Source organism: Alexandromys fortis, unplaced genomic scaffold (assembly GCF_014885135.2).
Source record: "Alexandromys fortis isolate MF-2015 unplaced genomic scaffold, M_Fortis_MF-2015_v1.1 scaffold_206, whole genome shotgun sequence".
In the NCBI taxonomy this organism is placed as follows: Eukaryota; Metazoa; Chordata; class Mammalia; order Rodentia; family Cricetidae; genus Alexandromys; species Alexandromys fortis.
Genome location: NW_026068097.1, coordinates 1,578,140 through 1,600,245, shown reverse-complemented (window position 1 = coordinate 1,600,245; position 22,106 = coordinate 1,578,140). Strand labels below are relative to the sequence as shown.

Sequence of the window (22,106 nt, the reverse complement as noted above, 5' to 3'; positions counted from 1 at the left end):
TTGCTGAAAAAGGTACCAAGCCACATGGCTAAAACAGACCAGAATTATGGGCTGATATAAGTTATAAGAGTTAATAAGAAGCCTGAACTAATAGGCCAATTGGTACTAATTTAAAAAAATTAATCCATTTTATACCATCTTACAGCATTCCTCTTTATGAATGAATAATATTCTATTGTATAGAGAGACAACATTCTATTTGCTTAACTATCTGTTTATGGACATTTAAATTGTTTGTTATTATGACACCACTCTTATATACATGGGTATATAAGCCAAAGAATTGAGAACAGGTATTTAAATAAAATTTACACACAAATGTTCATAGTGGCTAGGTGATATAGAAATTCTACCTGTAACTTTTTGAGGAACTATCAAGTTGACTTCTGCAGCAGCTATAGCTTTTTACATTCCCACCAGTTTCTCTGCACTCTCATCTAAATGTGCTTTAATTACTGACCTCTATAAAGTGTAAGCTAGCTACAGACCAGGTTTTGATAAGCTCACTAAGAGTTAATCCTTATCTTCTTTTTTGTTATATTATTTTCTCTTTCTAAATTGCTAAAATAAACTTTGTGGTTTCAGAACTCCAAACTGTATTATTATGCAGAAATTTTGTGGTAGTATGACATTTTCTTGGTAGATAAATGACACTAGCATAAGGAACCTTGAATAAGAGCCAGTTAGTTGGTACTGATCTAAAAACCATAATGGGTACAGCAGGATTATTAAGGCTTAAATTATGTCCTCAATAAATGAGTGTTGAAGTCCTGACTCCTCGTACTTACAAATATTTTCAAAGATTCATTATAAATGTAATCAAGTTAAACCAAAGTCATATTAGATTAGGATGAACCTTAATTCAGCATGACAGACATGCTTTTGTATTACATTTAATTGTGTGCATGTGCTCATATGTACAGGCCAGCAGACAACTTTTCAGGATTTGGGTCTCTCTTTTTACCACATAGGTCCATGGTATCAATAAAACTCAGGTTGTCAGTCTTGGTGACAAGTGCCTTCTCTACCAAGTCATCTTGCTAGCCCAACAGGTATTTCTTATAAGACTTGCAGAGGCGAAGACAAAGGGGAGAAGATCAACTGCAAACAAGGAAGTAGAGATTAAGGCAATGAGCATATAAACCTAGAATGGCTAGGGCCACTAGGAACCAGGAGAGCCAAGGAATAATAAATCTTCTCTGCAGTTCTTGGTCTTGATCATCAACAGATGGGATTTACAGTCATAAAGACACACTGCTTGGTATGACTTTGAGAGTGTTTCCAGGGAGGTTCAACTGAGGAGGGAAGACTTATGATGAATGTGGGGTCCTGGACTGAATAAAAAGGAGAAAGTAGTATAAGCAGCAGCATTCATCAGTGTGACCAGCTACCTCTCACATCTGACACTATTCTTTCTCTGCTATAATGGACTGTGTCCTCTCAGACTATGAGCCACTTTCCTTCCTTAAGTACTTTTGCCAAATACTTTGTCACAGCAATGAGAAAAGTAAGTAACACATTATTCTAGAGGGTTCTAAGGGAGTCTGACCCTATTGGCACCTGTATTTCAGCTTCCTGGCCTTGAGAACTTAGATGTGGTGGTGGTGGTGCACTGCAGTAAGAAGACACATTTTTGTTGGTTTGTGATGTCAGTTTATGGTACTCTGTTGTGTTCTGGCAGTTCTAGGGCAACCATACAAGGGTATAGGAGCTTATTGCTTCTTTAGTAGTCTATGTCTCATTATAGTAGAAATAATAGAAAAGTTAATTTCAGAAGAAGTGATGCATATCTTTTGCTTCTTTATAGGCAAAGGGTGGAGGATATGAAAGTGAAAGTGCTTACCCCAATGCAGAACTCGTGTTTTTGGAGATCCATAATATTCATGTGATGAGGGAGTCACTTCGTAAATTAAAGGAGATCGTGTACCCTTCCATTGATGAGTCACGGTGGCTATCCAGTGTGGATGGGACACATTGGCTGGAATATATAAGGGTAAAAAAGTTCAATCTTTTATCTACCTTCTGATTTAGACATCTAATATCTGTCATAAATGTTTCTATTTCTAAGTGGTTTTTCAACACCACAGATTAATGCATCTTGGCTGTGTATGAGAGCTTTTGAACATTCCTCTTGGGAACAGTTGGACTGTGGTCTTTGTGGAGGGTATTTCTGACAAAAATTCACAATGTTTTAATTAACAATTAATAAATAATTAACTTTGAGGCAGAGTCTCAAGTAGCCTAGGCTAGCCTCCAGATTTGCTGTTCAACTGAAGTTCTCTTGATCTTCTGATTCTCCTGATTCCGCCACCTTCCTTAATTATTTTTTTAAGATTTGGTCTTATTTTAATGATATGCATACGTGGGGATTGGTATACGCACATGTGAACATCTGTTCCTATTGAAGCCAGAGGACTGTATTGGATACTCTGAAGATGGACTTACAGATGTTTATGTGCTGCCTAACTTATTTCCAAGTAGCAAATATTGCAAAAACAGTATGCACTCTTAACTGCTGTGCCATCTTTCCATCCCCAAGTTTCTTTGTTTTTGAATGACAGAGTCTGTGTAGCCTGGGCTAGCTTTAAACTCACTACATAACTCAGACTAGTCTGAACTTGCCTCCCAAATACTGGGATTACAGGTGTGCGCTATACCTACTTAGTAAGTCAGGTTTTTAACAGAACCTTGTGGCCCTTCAATAAAAGATCCCATTTCCTTTGATCAGTTTTCATAGTTAAAAAAAAAAAAGATGTTAACACTTCCTAGTGAGTTATTCTTAATTAATGTTATAGCTGTTTGTTGTTGATTTGTTTTGTTTTTTGCTTTGTTTGGGGTCTGAGGGCTGAAGCCTAGAGACTCACTGAAGTAGAGCCTCAGCCCTAGATGACATTCTTAATGGTTTATAGGTGAGAATATCTAAACTTTTTTTTACAGAATTATCTTATACAGAGGTTAACACTTAATGAAGCCTTGTCTGTTTTGCCTTCTTTTCTGAAGGTGCTGCTTGCTGGGGCAGTACGAATTGCTGATAAAATAGAATCTGGGAAAACTTCCGTGGTGATCCACTGCAGCGATGGCTGGGACCGAACATCCCAGCTCACATCTCTGGCAATGCTGATGTTGGACAGTTATTACCGGACTATTAAAGGATTTGAGGCTCTCATAGAAAAGGAGTGGATAAGCTTTGGACACAGGTTTGCACTGGTATGTTGATCTATGTATAACTGTTTTCCCATCTCACATACATGTACTTGGCATTTGGTAACATATATTTACATACATGAACAGCCCTTTTCCTTTGCACCAGACCTAAATTTCCATAATAAAATACCAAGGACCTCCACATTGTATGCTCCTGATAGGGATTATTTTATATAATTAAAATGAAGTCAAACCCACATAGCACAGAATTAACCACTTTAAAGTGCTCAATACAGTGTCCTATACTATATTCACAATGCTAGTCCCCAAACCTGTTTGTCACCCCAAATGGAAGCCCTATATACATTAGTCAGTGCACCATTCCCATTCTCTGCAGCCCCTAGATTCCTAATCCGCCTCTACAAAGTCTCATGAGATTATACAGGCTTTTCCATAACAAAGTACCACAGACTGGTAATATAAACTACAAATGTGTATTTTCTCACTATTATAGAGGCTGGAAGTCCAAAATCAAGTTCCAGTAGGGTTGGTTTCTCCTGAAGTCTCTCTTCTTGGTTTGTAGATGGCCATGCCATGCTCTTCTTGCCTCTTCCCACATGCCTTTTCTCTGTGATCATTTCCTTGGTATCTTTTTTTTTTTTTGAGAAAAGGAAAAAAAAAGTTTCCGCCTCCTCCCAGCCTCCCATTTCCCTCCCTCACCTCCCACCCTTCTTCCCCTCCTCCCACTCTTCTCCCCCTGCCCCCACTCCTCTCCCCCTCCCTCTCCAATCCAAAGAGCAGTCAGGGTTCCTTGCCCTGTGGAAAGTCCAAGGTCCTCCCCCCTCTGTCCATGTCTAGGAAGGTGAACATCCAAACTGGCTAGGCTCCCACCAAGCCAGAACATGAAGTAGGATCAAAACCCCATGCCATTGTCCTTGGCTTCTCATCAGCCCTCATTGTTCGCTTCCTTGGTATCTTTAAGGACAGCAGTCATATTGGGTCAGAACTTAACTTTAGTGACCTCTTTAAAGGTCCTGCCTTTAAATACAGTAACATTATAAAGTACTGGGGCTTTGGACATGTAATTCAGCCTGGAAACTCTTGCTTTCAATTTGCAGAGTATATTCCTAAGTGAATTGTTGGGCCTTTGGTGGGCATTTGGGGCAGCCATTTGTGTGTGACTGAAACTGGCAGTGAATTCTACTGTGCAAAACCTCTTGAGCTGTTGGGGATCATCTATTGAATTGGAATACTCCCAAAGTCAGAGTGAGGCTCAGTGTGAATTGCAGGGTGGGCAGTGCAAGGACTTGGAGTACCATAGGTGTGGGGATCCAAGTTTACCTGCTGTGAATACACTTCAAGGAGGAGGGCTAGGTAGAAGCCCTTCTAGAATGAGGGGGTAGCTCCACAGCCTCTGAGCTTCATGGCCTGGGAAGCTGTTGTCAGATATTTATTTAGCCATTGCTTCTGCCTCGGTTTCCTTCGTTCTGCAGTTAGGTGTTAAAGGGGGAGGAATTTGGATTTATTAAGTGCTTGCTGCTGAACCTGGCCCATATTCAGAGATGTTGTGACTATTTTAAAAACACTGTCTTTTTTCAGTTTATAAGTAGGATCTTTATATTTATACATAAATGTAGGTAAGATATTCAGGCTTCATTGACACAATTTCCATTTTATTAATATTTTTTTATTTGAAAGCTTTTAAATTTTACATACTAACCCCAGTTCCCCCTCCCTCCCCTTCTCCCACTCCCACCTCCCTCATCTCACCCCCACATGTGCTCCTCAGAGGAAGTAAGGCCTCTTCAAGGAAGTCAACAAAGTCTAGTATACCAAGTTGAGGCAAGACCGAGCGCCCTCCACCCTGTATCAAGGCTGAACACGGTATCCTATCATAGGGAATGGGTTCCAAAGAGCCAGTTCATGCGCCAGGGATAAATCCTGATCCCACTGCCAGTGTCTCCACAAACTGCCCAAGCCACACAACTGTTACTCACATTCAAAGGGTCTAATTCAGTCCTATGCAGGTTTGCTGGCTGTCAGTCCATAGTTCGTGAGCTCCTACTAGTTCAGGTCAGCTGTCTCTGTGGTTTTTCTGATCATAATCTTGACATTCCCCATTCTTACTCCCTCTCTTCAACTGAATTCCAGGAGCTCCACCTAGTGCTTGGCTGTGGATCACTGCATCAGCTTCCATCAGTTACTGGTGTAGGTTCTATGATGACAATTAAGGTAGTTACTAATCTGATTATAGGGGAAGGCCAGTTCAGGCACCTTCTCCACTATTGCTAGAAGTCTTAGTTGGGGTTATCCTTGTTAAAACAGTAACTTAAATGCTTGTTCCCCTTCAGCAAAATCTGAGCTCCATGGGGAAGAGAGTATAGGGTTTCCAGATGTTTACAGCTGATTTTCTCTGAAGTCTCAGAAGCTACTTTCTTTCATGTTTCATCCCCAGAATGTTTGTCCTGAGGGAAAGAAGGCTCTCAAGGTGCTTTAACCAGAAAGGAAGTGCTAAGAGCTCTCTGTCGACATATCAACAATGGTAGTACCAGAACTAACAGAAGCTATGGTGTCAGGATGAACACAGAGTGCTGTGTTCTTTTTTTTTTAATTTTTAAAGATTTATTTTTACTTATGTATATGTGTGTCCATGTACATGTATGCTGCATCTATACATGTACCTATGGAGGCCACAAGAGGGTGTTAGATCTCCTGGATCTGGAGTTTAAGATAGCCTAGAGCTGGAGTTAAAGGCAGCTGTGAGTCACCTGATGTAGGCAGTCCTGCAGTTGACAAATGATGAACCAGATTTCTATTCTAGGGTGTGAGTTGTCTACCTATGGTCAAGCAGCTGAGGTGGTAAGGGAGAGGGCTTCAGTCTGCAGCCAACATTGGCTGAGTCTCTGTTCTCTACTTCCCTTGTTTCCATGAATGAGCTTCTGAGTTCCTCAAACTAGTACCTGCTCTTGTCTGTTTCTGTCATATATTTCTTGCACATTATCACGTAACTTTATAGCTAACTTCTTTCTTTCCTGCCTCTGTTCCCATTGCTGTATAAATATGCTGTTATAACCCTAAAATACAACCCTTTTGACTTTATAATCTCCTCCAGCCATTATTGCAATTATCTGCCTTCCTTTATTAGAACACTCATCAGAACTATTTTATGCATATCTACTTACCACTGCCTTTCTCCTTCTTGTCTGTCTTGACCCCACCTTAACTGGGCTTCCTTCTCACACTCATCCATCGCAACTAGTCTTACCACAGCCACTTTGCCAAACCCTTCTATTACTTGGCCTGAGCATTTGTGTTGTTATTTCCTTCTTTAAGAAGTGCTTTGTTTCACTAGGCTGTGACTCTACAATCATTTGCATTTTTTTCTGGTTTGGACCCTCCATCTCTCCAACCTCATTGTGGTGTCTTAGGGCTCAGCCCTGGGACTACTTCTCTTCTATGTATGCTTAATCTCTTAATGATTTCAGCCAGTGCCAAATATTTGAACCTAGCTTCAGATCTGGCATTCCCCTTCACATTGCCACCACTTCACCCTTAATTTTGGTCTATTCATTTCTTTCAGGGAGTATCCTAAGTAGATTTTGTGAAGCCTGTCCCCTTGCTTCCTGTCATCCTCCTGTAATCAAATGGAGCATTAGTGTTGTCACTGCCCAATATGAACTCAGTGTGATGCTCAATGTGTCCCTAGTTCAACTCCCTAATCTCACACCCAAGTTTCCCCTCCTCACTCATTCCCCGAGTGTGAGCCCTGACCACCCACTTAGAGTTCTCCAAGCACCCCTCTGTAGAAGGAGCTGCGGGCAGTGTTCCTGCCACCCAGCTCTGGACTGCCTGGCTAGCTTATGCCCCAAAATAACAACACACAAACTGTATTCATATAAACACAGCCTGGCCCATTATATCTAGTCTCTTCTTAGCTAATTCTCATATCTTACTTAACCCATTTCTAATAATCTGTGTAGCACCACAAAGTGGTGGCTTATCCGGAAAGATTCAGCATATCTGACCTGTGTCCATCTTGGGCCGGAGCTTCATTTCATCTGACCAGAGAGAAGAGGCATGGCGTCTGGCTCACTTCACTTCCCAGCATTCTGTTCTGTCTACTCCACCCACCTAAGGGCTGGCCTATCAAATGGGCCAAGGCAGTGTTTCTTTATTAACCAATAAAAGTAACTCCTCCATCATTTCCCCTTTTTCTGTTTAAACAAAAAAGAAAGGCTTTAACTTTAACATAGTAAAATCACATATTATAAAACAGTTATCAAGCAAGAATTACAACTACAATATTTATATCTACTTTATCTTTTATCATAACTAAGGAAAACAATAACTATCTATCTATTCTTCAACTCCATCAAAGACTCCCGAAGGATATAATATTACCTAAGCAAACAAGAAATAAGCAACTTCCAAACTCTAGAAATGACAGAGACATTTTCCTTCCTGGACAGTTACCCAAAGTTCCTCTGTACGGTTGGGGCATCTATCTTTGGCCTACAGGCCCATAGTATCCAGCAGACTTTTTCCATGAAGCAGGAAATTTCAAAGACAGTTCAGTCACTATCTGCTGTGTCCTGCAGAATGTCTTGCAGACTCTTTCATGAGTCAGGAACCCCAAAGAATCATCTCACCTTTGGGCAAGTTCAGCAGTCCTCTCTCTGCAGGTTCTTTGTGTCCAGTTTATGCAACAGTTTGGGCAAGAGCAGTTTCTTGCCCAAATGGCTGTCAAACTCTGTAAAAAGCCTCTTCGATTCCCATCTTCCTCTCGAAGTAGATTGGTGCTGCCAGGAGCAGACATGTCTCATTGTCATGAAAATCCTTAAGTTATTAAAACATTAAATGCCATATTCTGTAGTCTTTGAAAGATATGAAGAATGCCTATCTGAAATATATTCATGCACACCTAGAAAGTCTAACTAACATGACTACAAACTTGACTATTATAGATGATTATCAACATCCTATATACATTACATTTTTAAATGAACTACATAATCACAATACCTTAATCAAGATCAGAAATATGCATATATATAACAAAATCGTCCTTAAATTTATATCAACAAAGCAAAACATACCAATATAAATTGTCCATATCTATATCATACCCCCTTTAAATGTAAAAGAACATTTATAAACAATATTTAGGAACATGGGCGCAGTTTTTTCTCTCCAAGCTGCTTCCTGCTGAATGGGGGCGCTGTTAATCAGATCTTTCATGGTGTAACCTATGTGCTAGGTTCCTCTCAGTCGGCAGTTGAGCAAAGTAATTTTTTGAGGGTGTTCACAGCAACCTTTCAGGAGGGCGTGGTCTATCATACCATATTGCATAGAAGCAATCCACAGGGTCTCATCCTCTATGAAAACAAAAGAAGAATCTCTTTTCCAAAGTATCATATCCTTGGATCCAAATTCCGAAGTCAAAGTATTTTCAAAATATCTATGTTGGATTAGTTAAGCATCATTTATAAACAAATATCTTTTAGCATCTGTTGCTCCTTCCTCAGCATTCAAACAATTCAAAGAGAGCATAATAGCATACAGTATCAAGATTCTCTGTGTATTTTCCATCTTTGTGCAGCTTTATTTTAACCTCTATTTTGTTTGTTTTTACTTTTATTTTTTGAGACACATTCTCTGTATATCTTTGTCCAAGAATAACTCTATAGACCAGGCTGTCCTTGAACTCACAGAGATCCACTTGCCTCTCCTTCCCAAGTGCTGGGATTAAAGGTGTGTGCTACCACACCTTGAACTCACAGAGATCTGTCCGTCTCTGCCTCCCAGGCATTGGGATTAAAGGTGTGTCCCACCACACTCAGAAGTCACATGAAAGGTATATGCTACCACACCTTGAACTCACAGAGATCTGTCTGTCTCTGCCTCCCAAGTGTTAAGATTAAAGGTGTGTACTACCACACCCAACTACTCTCTTTCTTTTTTTAACTTTTCGCTACCTTCCTGCGTCCTCACCATAGGAACAGGCCCTGCTTGGCACCAAGGACACCAAGGAGCTACAAGCTTTGTTGGGCACTGGAGGGAGGTTTTGGTTCCTGCCTTTCAATGTCGGATCAGGGTCTAGGCTGCTGCCAGTCTCGGGTTGCTCAGCCTCCCCGAGCTGAGGGCCAGCAAGCAGCCAGGAACTCGGTTTCCTTCAATAAACCTATGGTAGGGAAAAAAAAGAACTTTAACCTTTAGCTTACATATATTTTAACAAACTGTAAACCATTTAGAGATTTTTTTTGTCTTTGAATCTCTCTTTACTGTATATGTCTCTTTTTTTCTGATCACATGAGCCTTTAAATTACTGAGCAATGTGGGTAGGATTAAAGCCGTGGCTTTGCCGGCTAGATCCAGCCCATTCCTTAGCTTTCCAGCCTCATGGCGGAGGTAACGGCTGTAGCCATTTTTATTGCCACAACCCTATAGCGTTTCAAGGTCCCTGCCAGCAAGAAAGATGCAGCATTCTGCTCACAGACCACACTCAGTTGGCCTGCCTGTCTGAAAGAGTCAGAGTTTGCCCTGGAAGGACAGCTCAGAAAGCCAGCATTTTAAAACGGCGTAGCTTTTTTCCTGATACAGCTGAAAACTGAAAAGCATGCGTTCAGCTTTTCATCAACACCGTTTTAAGTATTTGTGGTAGGACCTCTTAAAAGAGCTGCAGGGTTTTGCAGCTAAAAGCTGAGTCGGGAAGCCTCTCTTAGATGAGAGCACTTGCTTGCCTCTGGCAAGCAGAGCAGACCCGAGAAATTGCTGCTACCAAGAAAACATGCTTTACTCTATTCTTTCCCAAGCTTTCTCGGGCTTTCTGTGGATTCAGTTATCCACATCTGGGCGATATTTGTAGAAGGAGCTGCGGTCAGTGTTCCTGCCGCTCAGCTCCCAGCTGCCTGGCTAGCCTCACCACTTCTCACTGATTACAGTACATTCATTGATATATTAGGGGGAAGGTGTCTCCCTGGCATTCATAGTTTATCTAAATGAGACTTCCATAATGACTGCATCTTATGTGACTTTACTGCCTTATACTCTTCAGCCCCTTCCTAAGGTTGTTCACACCTTCCTTTCTGTCCTCACTATACCCAATGCACATGCAAAAGCCCTTGCAATAGTGTATTACCCTTATTATTTACAGGTCTTTACCCACTTGACCACACCACAAATTAATTACTCCTCAAACCCAGGCACTGTGCTGCAGTTGTCTTTGTATCCTAGGTACCTTACCAAGGATTGTGCCTCATCCACATACTATTAAATTGCCTAGAATTCTGAAGGCCAAGCAGGATCCCTTATACCAGAGGAGGTTAGTAGATGTTAAAAAGAAAAGAATGAGAGGACTGGAGAGTTGGCTCAAAGGGTAAAGGTATTTTGCCTTAAAACAGGAGGGAAATTCTGACATATGCTACAACATAGATAAACTTCAAGACATTATGTTGACTGGAATAAGCCAGACACAAAATGATAAATACTGTGTTTTCCATTTACACCAAGTAGATAGAATCGTACTCTAGCCTCACACACATAATGCACATAAAAAAGTCAAACCTTTAAAGTAAAATAGAAACAGCCTCCCCAAACAATCACCACCACAACGAAACAAAACACCTACCCTACCAAATGAAAATAAGGTAATATATTTTAAGGGGATTTTTGGTGTGTGGGATCCTTTAAGACAGTGTCTTACGATGGCAGCCCTGTCTGGCCTGAAACTCACTATGTGTTGTGTAATATTTTGACTGCATTCTGATGCTCCCAAGACTTCCAATAAAATTTGCTTTGAATCAGAGGGTGGAGCTAGCTACTGGCTAACCAAAGTTAACAATAGAAGTTTTAGAGGACTGAGGACAGATAGAGAGACAGGAAGTGGTAGGACGGGTCTTAGAGAGGGCCTGGCCCTTCACTGGTCACTTTGCCACTGCTTCTTTACTCATTCAGGTTCTTATCCTGATATCTGAATCCCAAGTTTTTATTGATAAAGAATAATAACATAAATGCTTCAAGTATGTATACCAGGCTGTCTTCAAACTCAGAGATCCACCTGCCTCTTCCTTCTGGGTGCTCTGATTAAAGGAGTATGCCACCATGTATGGCATCTCTGAGATTTTATGAAAATAATTTTGTAATTTATTCTTTCAAATGTTTATACATGTACACCATGTGTTTTCATTTTGTCCATTCCTTTCTGTCTCCCTCAAACTCCTGTTTGGACCTACCACCCTGCTTGTTAGATGCTGACATTACTTGGTCATTTCCTTGTTTTTATGTCTTTCCAGGTGGTAGTTTCATTATTTTTCAAGTTCTCTATGTGGGGATTGAATAACCTGCTTCATAATCGTTCCTTTCTTATCCTTTTGCTTATTTGAAGCTTCTTTTAGAATGCTCACTCTGTGGATATCTTATTATTCATTGAACTTTCAGTGCTTCTGGCAAATCTCTTTATGCGATCAGGAATCTTAGCTTTAAGTATGAATGCATTGATAGAAAATATCAAAGGTGTGAAGTGTGATCCTGAACTTGCTTGAGGAAGGACTCTGCCCCAATACCATTTCAAGAATGAGATTTTGGGTTCTTCAAATCATATATGAAAATGGATAGCACTTATATACTCATTCTCAGACTTTACTGTTATTTCTTATTATTTGTGTGTATGTGTATGAAGTGTTCATGTGTATGGATATGTAGAGGCCAGAGGTTAACATCTAGATTTCTTTGTCTCTCACTTTCTACCTTTGAGACAGTTTTCTCACTGAACCTGGACCTCACCATTTAGCCTAGATTGGCCATCAAGACTCCAGGGTCTTCTCTCTGTGCTACCATACCCAGCTTTTACATGGCCTAAGCTCAGCTCCCCTGCTTGGACAGCAAGCACTTTCTACATTGAGCCATCTCCTTCGCCCTGTTCGTGACATTTCTGAACTATGTCCTACTTTGTGCACTCCTCATTAGGCCTCATACATTGCTATAGTAGTGGCCCTTGATCCCATCATTTGAACTAAAAGGTTTGCTAGCCAGTTCTCCATCTTTCTTAGTATCAACTATATTAAAGTGAAATTATAAAACCATCACCATATAAACATGGAGTAAACTGAAATAGTGTTTCCTAAAAGAAATGAAAATCCATTTAGTTTAATGAACTCTTATTTTTAATTATGTAGTCATTTAATTTTAAAATCATACAAAGTAGCACTTTTGTTGTGGCATTTTCATACTATGTATCATTATGCTCTAATGTCTAGTTCCTCCTTCTTACAATTTTGAGTGTCCATAATGAGCAGGAGTTATCATAGGCATAATGAGACATGACTAGACAAATTAATTGACTTTTGAGAGGACTATAACACAATTGCAATCTTTTGCTTCTTTCCAGAGAGTGGGCCATGGTGATGACAACCATGCAGATGCTGACCGATCACCTATATTTCTTCAGTTTATTGATTGTGTTTGGCAGATGACAAGACAGGTAAGAGATTTCGAGTACATTTCCAACCTGATATAGTCTGGTTCAAATATACTTCATAGATGAAAATTAAATTTCCATTCCATTAAATTTCAAAATGAGGATGTGTGCATGTTAAAAAATGGCCCCTTTTAGCCAGATGGTGGCGGCACACGCCTTTAATCCCAGCACTCAGGAAGCAGATATAGGCATATCTTCCTGAGTTCCAGGCCAGGCTGGTCTACAGAGCAAGTTCCAATACAGGCTCCAAAGCTACAAAGAAACCCTGTCTCAAAAAAAAAATTACCCCTTCTATTACTCAATGCAGTTTGGCTCTTATTCACTTAAAAATGTGAGTAGAAAAGTAGAATTTTCTTCCGCTAGCAGTTTTGGCCAATCCTCCTACCCACTAACTGCATGGCACTTACTCCAAGATTTCATCCCACCTTAGAACTGCTAGTTAAAGAGTCAGTCCAGGGTATCTGAGAATCCTCACAGTGTGCTCCAGGCCATAGCCCTACACATACCACAGTCACTGAGAGTAATAAGTGTCTAAGCGCCAATAACAGACAGGAAGCTCGGGAACTTTTTGTCCTAAGTTGTTATTTTAGTTTCTTAACTCCATTGAACAGGGTTCTGGTAAGTAAGGAAACACATGGGGATCCTCCTTCCCTAAATTAGTCAGGTCCTACAGCTTCACTTTAATTAAGACCCACTCAGATATTCCCTGATCTCTAACTTCCAAGTCTGAGTTTGGAGTATTAGCCTTGGGATAGGAGACATGAACTTGGACCCAGAAAGGAGAGAAAAAGCAGAGCAGTTTTTTCCCAGTGTGTACTACTCAGTCTGGCTTGAGTGGATGTAAGTTGGAGACAGAACCAGGGCCTGGATGCTGTCCTTCCTGTGCATCTGCGAGAAACGCCTAGCCATCTTCAGGTCCCAATGCCTTGGGGTGCATGTTTGATGCTCCTGAAAGCCTTTTCAGAGGACATTTATCTCCTTCTCACCATGGAAAGCTATGAATTACCATCCTTGTTTGCTCACTGTGGCCTGCTATTACTGGTAGAAGTGTGTTGGGATGAGAAAATGTTAGGAACAAGTACATCGACTCTGCTGCCCTCCCCATCCCAATGTGGACTGTTTCCCAGCAGCATCCCCTGGGATCTTAGTGGCCATACCAGCTCTAGACTCACTACATACCTGCTGATGCTCAAAAGCTAGAGCCAACACTCTGGGCTCCCAAGCCCCTCAGTCTCTTCTGATGTTTGAGGGCACAGTGCTATACCAGACCAACTGGAACTTGAACCAGCACATGAATCCCCTGGGGTTCTTATTAAAATGCCAGAGTGTGCATCTGTGTCTGTATGCTGAAGTTTGCAGAGCTGCCTTTTTGATGCTATGAGTTCACAGACTGTGGCAAGAGTCTAAGATAAGTCATTTTGAGAAACAAGGGGAGAGGATTTGGAATAGATTTTATAGGCCATCACTTGGAGCAGGCTCTCTTACCTTTAGACTTAGCATCCACAAGCTGACAGGGTTCTTGTGTGTAACGGCGTAAGCAAATGCAGACAGACTGTCAAAATATAGACAGCTTTAATGGAGGAATAGACTTACAGAACCACCGTTCCCGCGGAGACCAGGAAAGCAGAAGCGAGCACTGGGAGCACGCTCGCCAAATTTAGAGGAAAACTTTAGCCTGAGGCGAACACGCCCCCTAAGGGGTGGGACTTATCCCTACATCTCCCCCTTTTGTCTAAATAAGACAGAACTAAACCAAATACAACTATATACAATAATAACAAATAAATATAACAAACTATTGAGAATCAAAAGTTTTGCTAAACATTCTATCTCAAGGAGTCTAAATAATGTAGAGAGTAACTACAATTATATAATCTTCAACTCCATCAAAGATCCGAGAAGGGAATAAATATTACTTAACAAACGAGATATATCCAAAATGTGTAACAATTGACAAAGACAACTGACTACCTGGGCAATCACCCAAAGTCTCGTTTGCAATGTTGAGTCAACCAACTTTGGCTAAGGCCTAACATAACTGACATACCATTATTAAAGGCAAGGAACTTTTCAAAACTATCTTACCCTGTCTTGGCAGGATATGACAGTCCTGTTGTATCCATTGATGCACGCTCTGTATCTCTGTCAGTGGTTGAGGTATGGGCTTTTCTTAACCCAAAGGCCAGTTCTGCCAAGAAGACAAGCTCCCAGTGGAGTGTCTTTGGTGCTCAACGTTCTCTCGGGAATAGAGCGGTGTTGCCAGGAGCAATTGTGTCTCACTATCACGAAACTCTGAGTTATATTAAAGGCCATATTCTACAGCTCTCCAAAGAGGTTGAAGATTATCTATCTATACTGAGTATAATCTCTATATATCTAAAGAACCTGATTAGTCTAATTACAAATGACAAACTTAGATGACTATTAATCTATATAATTCTCAATATCTATCTAACTTAAAGACTAAAACAATAAACAACTGTGCAATATATGAAGACAATGATCTTCATCTGTAAACAATGTCATTACATATCAAATGTAAACAATGTTATTACATAAATAGTATCAGAGGTAGAAATGTACATTGTGATATGGTAGATGTATCAATACAATATAAGCATATTCTTATACAAAAATAGAGGTAGGAACACTCACATTCAATATTCAATATGTCAATATACAGAAAACAGTACCAATACAATTTTCTAAAAACAGTAACTCACAAATACCAATCATCCCATCAAACCAGTTAATCCCCCCCCCTTTTTTTTTTTTGAACATACCCCTAATTCCATAAAACATCTCCCCATCCCCTCAACCCCAAACCAACCACTAAAAGATGTCCCTAACCCTGAGGGCAAACTCTGTTGGGAGAGGGGACGTCGTCCTCTAAGATTGCTTCAAGCTGACATGGGGGCGATGTTCTCCTTAGGGGCTCCTGTGAAAGCAAATGATGGTAAAATTCCCAAATTAACCTTTGACCTAAGAAAATTATAACTAGTCCCTGAGCACTTTGAGAAGGTCCGGCCAGAGTGTTGTCAAAAATGTGCACCATTCGAAATTGTCTTGTGCAGTTGGTACCAAAAAACAGGTCTCATATTAGCGCGTAAAAAAGAGAAAAAGAAAAAAAATATTCATGACGTCATAAAAACCAGGTTGAGTTGATGTTGTGGGGCCCCATCTTCATCCTGGAAACTTCAAAAATTACTGTAGGGAAATTTGTTGCTTGTTATGGGAAATTTAAACATTAACAACAAGGACATATTCTGACATATAAAGAAAGACACAGATATGAGGAAAAGCAAAGAAAGTTTATCAAGTATATAATTATCCTCATTCTGTCCCATTTCATGGCTCCTGATCTGAGACAGAAACTCTGAGATATCTCTTATCAACAGGCTTGGAATTGAAGAGGGACTGAGCCATAGTCCAACTCCAAAACCAGCTCTACATATTTATAAAGAAGCGTTCAAAGAGAAAAAAGAAAATATATATATAATCAATACTTACTCATGTTACTGTTGAGTCTTAGTGGGTCGTAACTATTTTCCATCCATCAGTTATTAAATATTCAGGGTCCCTTAAATTCTTTGAAGATCAGTATTTTCCTGTGGAGATAAAAAAAAAAAAAAACCCTGCCCCCAACCTACCTGAATTCCTTACCATCAGTATGCTCGCCATCCTTGTGAATGAATTGTTATTTATCTTTTCCAAATGGCTTTTCTTCTTCATACCGAACCTTTATTAATTTTGACGGTATCCACAATTGTTCCTCACCTGTGGAGATAAGAGCAAAACCCCTTCCCCAACGCAGCACATCTCCTGGCTTCCATTGTGAGGTCAGCACATCCTTGAAATAAACTGGTTGATTTAGTTCAGTAGACTTTTCCATTATCCAATGTCTTTCTGCAGCCGTTGTCCCCTTCTCATTAGCGTTAAGAAAATTCAAGGTTAACAAAGCATTATGTAACCTATTTCTGGGGGTGTTTTCCACCCCTTTCTGTTTATTCAACATATCCTTTATAGTTCGATTTGATCTTTCTATGACTGCTTGACCTGTAGGATTGTATGGTATACCTGTAACATGCTTGATATTGTAATAGTCAAAAAACCGTTTCATTTTCCTAGAGGCATAAGCAGGACCATTATCTGTCTTTATTTGTGTAGGTATACCCATGATAGCCATGACTTCTAATAAATGAGTGATTACTGAATCAGCTTTTTCTGAACTTAAAGCAGTTGCCCACTGAAAGCCTGAATAAGTGTCAATGGTGTGGTGAACATACTTCAATTTGCCAAATTCTGCAAAGTGAAACACATCCATCTGCCAGATTTCATTCCTTTGGGTGCCCTTTGGATTAGCCCCTGCAGGCAGTGGCGTTTGGTTATAGAAAGAGCAAGTAGGGCATTTCTTTACAATCTCCTTAGCTTGTTGCCATGTGATAGAAAACTCTTTCTTCAAACCTTTGCTATTAACATGATGTTTTTTATGAAATTCAGAGGCTTGTAGCACACTACCAATCAATAATTGATCAATTTCTGCATTACCTTGTGCTAGAGGACCTGGCAGACCCGTATGGGATCGGATGTGTGTTATGTACATAGGGCAAAGCCTGTTCCTGATCAAATCTTGAACCTGGATAAACAATGAGGTTAGTTCTGTATCATCAGGTATAAATTCAGCAGTTTCAATATGTAAAATAACTCTTTCTGCGTATTGTGAATCAGTAACTATATTAATAGGTTCTCTAAAATCCCTTAGCACCATAAGAATGGCATATAATTCTGCCTTCTGGACAGAATCATAAGGACTTTGTTCCACCTTACCCAAGTCTTCCGATTTGTAACCTGCCTTCCCTGTTTTATTGGCATCAGTATAGAATGTACGGGCTCCAGTTATTGGAGCATCACGGACGATTCGAGGAAGGATCCAAGAAGTTCTCTTTATGAAGTTAAGCCTCTTGCTTTTTGGATAGTTGTTATTAATGTCTCCCAAAAAATTAGCACAAGCTCTTTGCCATGTTTCATTATCTTCCCATAATTTCTTTAGTTCATCAGCAGTGAAAGGCACTATAATTTCTGCTGGGTCTATGCCTGCTAGTTGACGAAGTCTCAGCTTGCCTTTTATAATTAACTCAGAGACTTTTTCCACATAAGTTTTCAGTTTTTTACTTGGTTTATGTGGTAAAAAGATCCATTCCAAGATAATATCATCTCTCTGCATTAAAATTCCTGTAGGAGAAATTTTGGATGGTAATATGACGAGAATACAATCGAGCTCTGGATTCACCCTGTCCACATGTGCCTGTTGTAATTTTTCCTCAATTATTGTCAGTTCCTTTTCTGCTTCAGCTGTTAATTCTCTGGGACTGTTTAAGTCTTTATCACCTTCCAAGGTTTTGTTCAAATGAATTATTAGATCAGGTGTTATCCCAACAGCTGGTCGTAGACTGGAAATGTCTCCTAACAGTCTTTGAAAGTCATTAAGAGTCCGTAGGCGATCTCTCCTAATTTGTGCCTTTTGTGTCTTAATTTTTTGCAAACCTATTTTATAACCTAAATAATTAACAGAATCTCCCTTCTGTATCTTCTCAGGAGCAATTTGCAATCCCCATTTAGGTAAAAGTATCTTTATTTCTTCAAACAGTCTGTTCAAGGTATCCATGTTTGAATCGGATAACAAGATGTCGTCCATGTAGTGGTATATTATAGATTTGGGAAATTTCTTGCGTATTATTTGCAATGGTTGGTTCACAAAATATTGGCACAAGGAGGGGCTATTTAACATACCCTGGGGGAGGACGGCCCAGTGGTACCTCTTGGAAGGTTGAGAATTGTTGTAAGTAGGCACCGTGAAGGCAAATTTTTCTCTATCTTCTTTTTGTAAAGGTATGGTGAAAAAACAATCCTTTAAATCAATAACTATAAGAGGCCATCCTTTTGGTAATAAAGAGGGCAAAGGGATTCCAGATTGCAGAGGACCCATAGGTTGAATAACCTTGTTGATAGCTCTGAGATCTGTCACCATTCTCCATTTACCTGATTTTTTCTTAACCACAAATACAGGAGAATTCCAAGGGCTGGTAGATTCTTCTATATGTCCAGCATCTAATTGCTCTTGTACCAGCTGTTCTAAAGCCTGTAACTTTTCCTCAGCTAGAGGCCATTGCTTTGTCCATATTGGTTTCTCAGTCAACCATTTTAGAGGCAAGGCTGTTGGTATCTCTGAAGGGGCTTCAATTACTTGTTCTTGTATGGCCCGAATGGCCGGTTTTCTCCGTTTGTAATATCTTTTAATATTATTCTCAGAAATATAGGCTCTAGAAGTAGCAGGAATGTTAATTTGGGTATTCCATTGTTGTAATAGGTCACGACCCCATAAATTCATTGCAATATTGGCTACATATGGCCTTAATTTTCCTATTTGTCCCTCAGGCCCTATACATTCAACCCATCTTGTGCTCTGTCTTACTCGAGATAGGGTTCCAATTCCCAGGAGCTGAACATTTACATTCTGAAGAGGCCAATACGGATGCCAAGATTCTGGGGTAATGATACTTACATCAGCACCTGTGTCCAGCAGGCCAGTAATAAAAATGCCATTTACACACACTCTCAGCTTAGGTCTTTGATCATTTATAGAAGTTTGCCAAAACACACGTAACTCATCTTTCTGCTCATTATCGTTTGTAACAGTAGGCATGAGGTTTCCTAATTGTCCTGACGAGGCACGTTCTCTGCAGAAACTGGAAATGACTGAACCATGTTTGCCATGGGGGCCTGTGAGGCCCCCCCTCTCACGTTTCCCGTCTGTATCAGGTTGCCTTGTCTATCTCTTGTAGACCTGCATTCATTCGTCCAATGTCTACCTTTTCCACATCTTCTACATAAACCTGAAGGCTGAGTCCTCCTATTTCTGTTATTTCTAGAAGATGCATTATTATTATTTCTGAAGATCCGTTGTTTACAATTCCTTTTCATATGACCCATTTTGCCACAATTAAAACATTTGGTATTCTGGTGTCTCCTTTTACCATTGGAAATTGCTTCTTCTACCCATGCTTCAGTGCCATAATCAAATGTATCAACATCCAGTGTATGCAAGACCCATTCTTCCAAGGGTGCTGATCTGAACCTTAAAGGCCCCAAAATCTTTTTGCATTCCACATTTGCATTTTCATAAGCCAAAGACTCAATCATTATACGTCTTGCGTCAGGGTCAGGTATCCCTATTTGCACAGCCTTAGTAAGTCTTTGTAAAAAATCACTAAAAGGTTCTCTCAGACCTTGTTTAATTGTGACAAATGATTCCATTCTCTGTCCTGGGTCTTGTACCCTGTCCCAAGCCCTTAAGGCTGCTGTAGTGCATATGGAGAGTGTGTTTTCGTCCAAATTAGCTTGTTCCTGAGGGTCAGAAAAGCGTCCTTCACCTAGAATTTTATCTAGGGAGATGTCACTTCCCTTCGCCTTTTCTTGCTGTTCTAAAAGTCTAGCCTCTTGCCTGAACAAGCATTTCCATTTTAAGTGCGGCCCACTCTCAAGGACTGCAGAGCTCAGCTGGAGCCAGTCCAATGGCGTAGCTCTGCTTGTGGATGCCCAAGACTTTAGCATCTCTTTAACAAAAGAGGAATGCATCCCGAAAGTCATGACAGCCTGTTTAATTTCTTTGAGATCATTCATACGGACATGCTCCCATGTATCTTCCTTAATGACCCTAGGGTTTCTGGAACCAATCACCTTCTCTGTTGTTATTACTGGAAAGGCAGGTAGAGCTGTAGGTAGAGATTTGTGGAAATTGTCCCGGAGGGATTTACCCACAGATGTAGTTAAAATTTGCCTTTCTACCGTTTGTTCTTCTTCATCAGAATTTAGAAATTCCTCAATCTTTTCAATTCTATTCACCATTGCCTTCTGCAATGTCTGTATCTCCTGTCCAGAATTATGTTCCAAAGCCTTCATTGAGGATTCTAAAGTATGAAGTTTGTCCATTAGAGATAAGTTCTCATCTTTGGACATAATTTTTATGGCATAAACCGTGCCTTCTTGTATTGACAATCTTTCTGCCAATCTGTCATAAGCTTTAGACAAAATCCGATAGTCACATTCAGCAGTTTTGATTCTCTCAGTTACTATTTCAGTTCCTACAGAAAGGGACTGAAGCTTACAACCCAAATCAGCTGTTCCCTCTTCCATAGTAATGAGTTTCTCCTTAATATCAGCCACTAATGTTTCAGTTCCTACAGAAAGGGACTGGAGCTTACGATCCAAATCAGCTGTTCCCTCTTCCATAGTAATGAATTTCTCCTTAATATCAGCCTGTAATGTTTCAGTTCCTACAGAAAGGGACTGGAGCTTACGATCCAAATCAGCTGTTCCCTCTTCCATAGTAATGAATTTCTCCTTAATATCAGTCTGTACCTTTTTTAAATTTTCCTCAGTTGATCGAGTCATGTTAAACAAAGATCTGTTCTCCTCCTGGAGAACTTCAAACTGATTCTTGAGAAGATTGTTGTCATTCTCAATTGTTTTTAAGCGTGCAACCTCTGCTCGTAAAGACTTTATCATATTTCTATTATCAAACCATATAGTGCCAAGGAAAACTACGAATCCCAGAAAGATCCATAGAGGTGGGGTGATAGACACCTCTTGTAAAATCTCCCACATGGTACAATTAAAAAAACTGTTAAATTCTTGAATGGTAACGTGTTCAGACATTTTAATTATAAAAGAAAATTTTTTCTCTTACCTGCAACGACTGGTTCCTGCCGGTGGTGGTCTCTGTGGTTTTGGAGCCTGTCTTGGAACTAGCTCTTGTAGACCAGGTTGGCCTCGAACTCACAGAGATCCGCTTGTCTCTGCCTCCCGAGTGCTGGGATTAAAGGCGTATGCCACCACCGCCTGGCCGGCCTTGAACTCACAGAGATTCGCCTGCCTCTCTGGATATTATGGGCCTGAAGGCCGAGTGTATCTCGGCCTTGGACTCAGCCCTGGGGCCCGAGTCACAAACTAAGAAAATGACACCCGGGAGCCTGCTGTGTTAGCTAGCAGGCTACGCGCTTGAGTCAGGGGCAAAATAGCCCAACGTTGGACGCCAAAATGTAACGGCGTAAGCGAATGCAGACAGATTGTCAAAATATAGACAGCTTTAATGGAGGAATAGACTTACAGAACCACCGTTCCGGCGGAGACCAGGAAAGCAGAAGCACGCTCGCTAAATTTATAGGAAAACTTTATAGGAAAACTTTAGCCTGAGGCGAACACGTCCCCTAAGGGGTGGGACTTATCCCTACACTTGTGTTAACTGAGTTTAATGTCAATAGTAGGTCGGAGGGGATCATGCCCAAGTGAAAGGTAACAGAAAAGAGGCTGAGAAGGACTAGAGTCTGGCTGGAAATCCTTCTGTTTGTGGTACTAGTGACAAAACTTGATGGTTCTTACATTCAAGAAAAGAAAGCATGAAACACGTTTTAGAAAAAAAAATACCTTA

General features: G+C 40.4%; 1 protein-coding gene across 5 annotated transcripts in view; it reads left to right on the top strand.

Moving 5' to 3' along the window:
• Mtmr1 (myotubularin related protein 1) overlaps window positions 1–22,106 on the top strand; it is a 75,324-nt gene that overhangs the window by 40,784 nt on the left and 12,434 nt on the right. For all 5 annotated transcript variants that reach the window (XM_050123635.1, XM_050123633.1, XM_050123634.1 and 2 more), the window contains 3 exons: window positions 1,808–1,993; window positions 3,001–3,207; window positions 12,530–12,622. In XM_050123635.1, coding sequence (XP_049979592.1) covers window positions 1,808–1,993; window positions 3,001–3,207; window positions 12,530–12,622 — 486 coding nt within the window. The remainder of the gene's footprint in view (window positions 1–1,807; window positions 1,994–3,000; window positions 3,208–12,529; window positions 12,623–22,106) is intronic.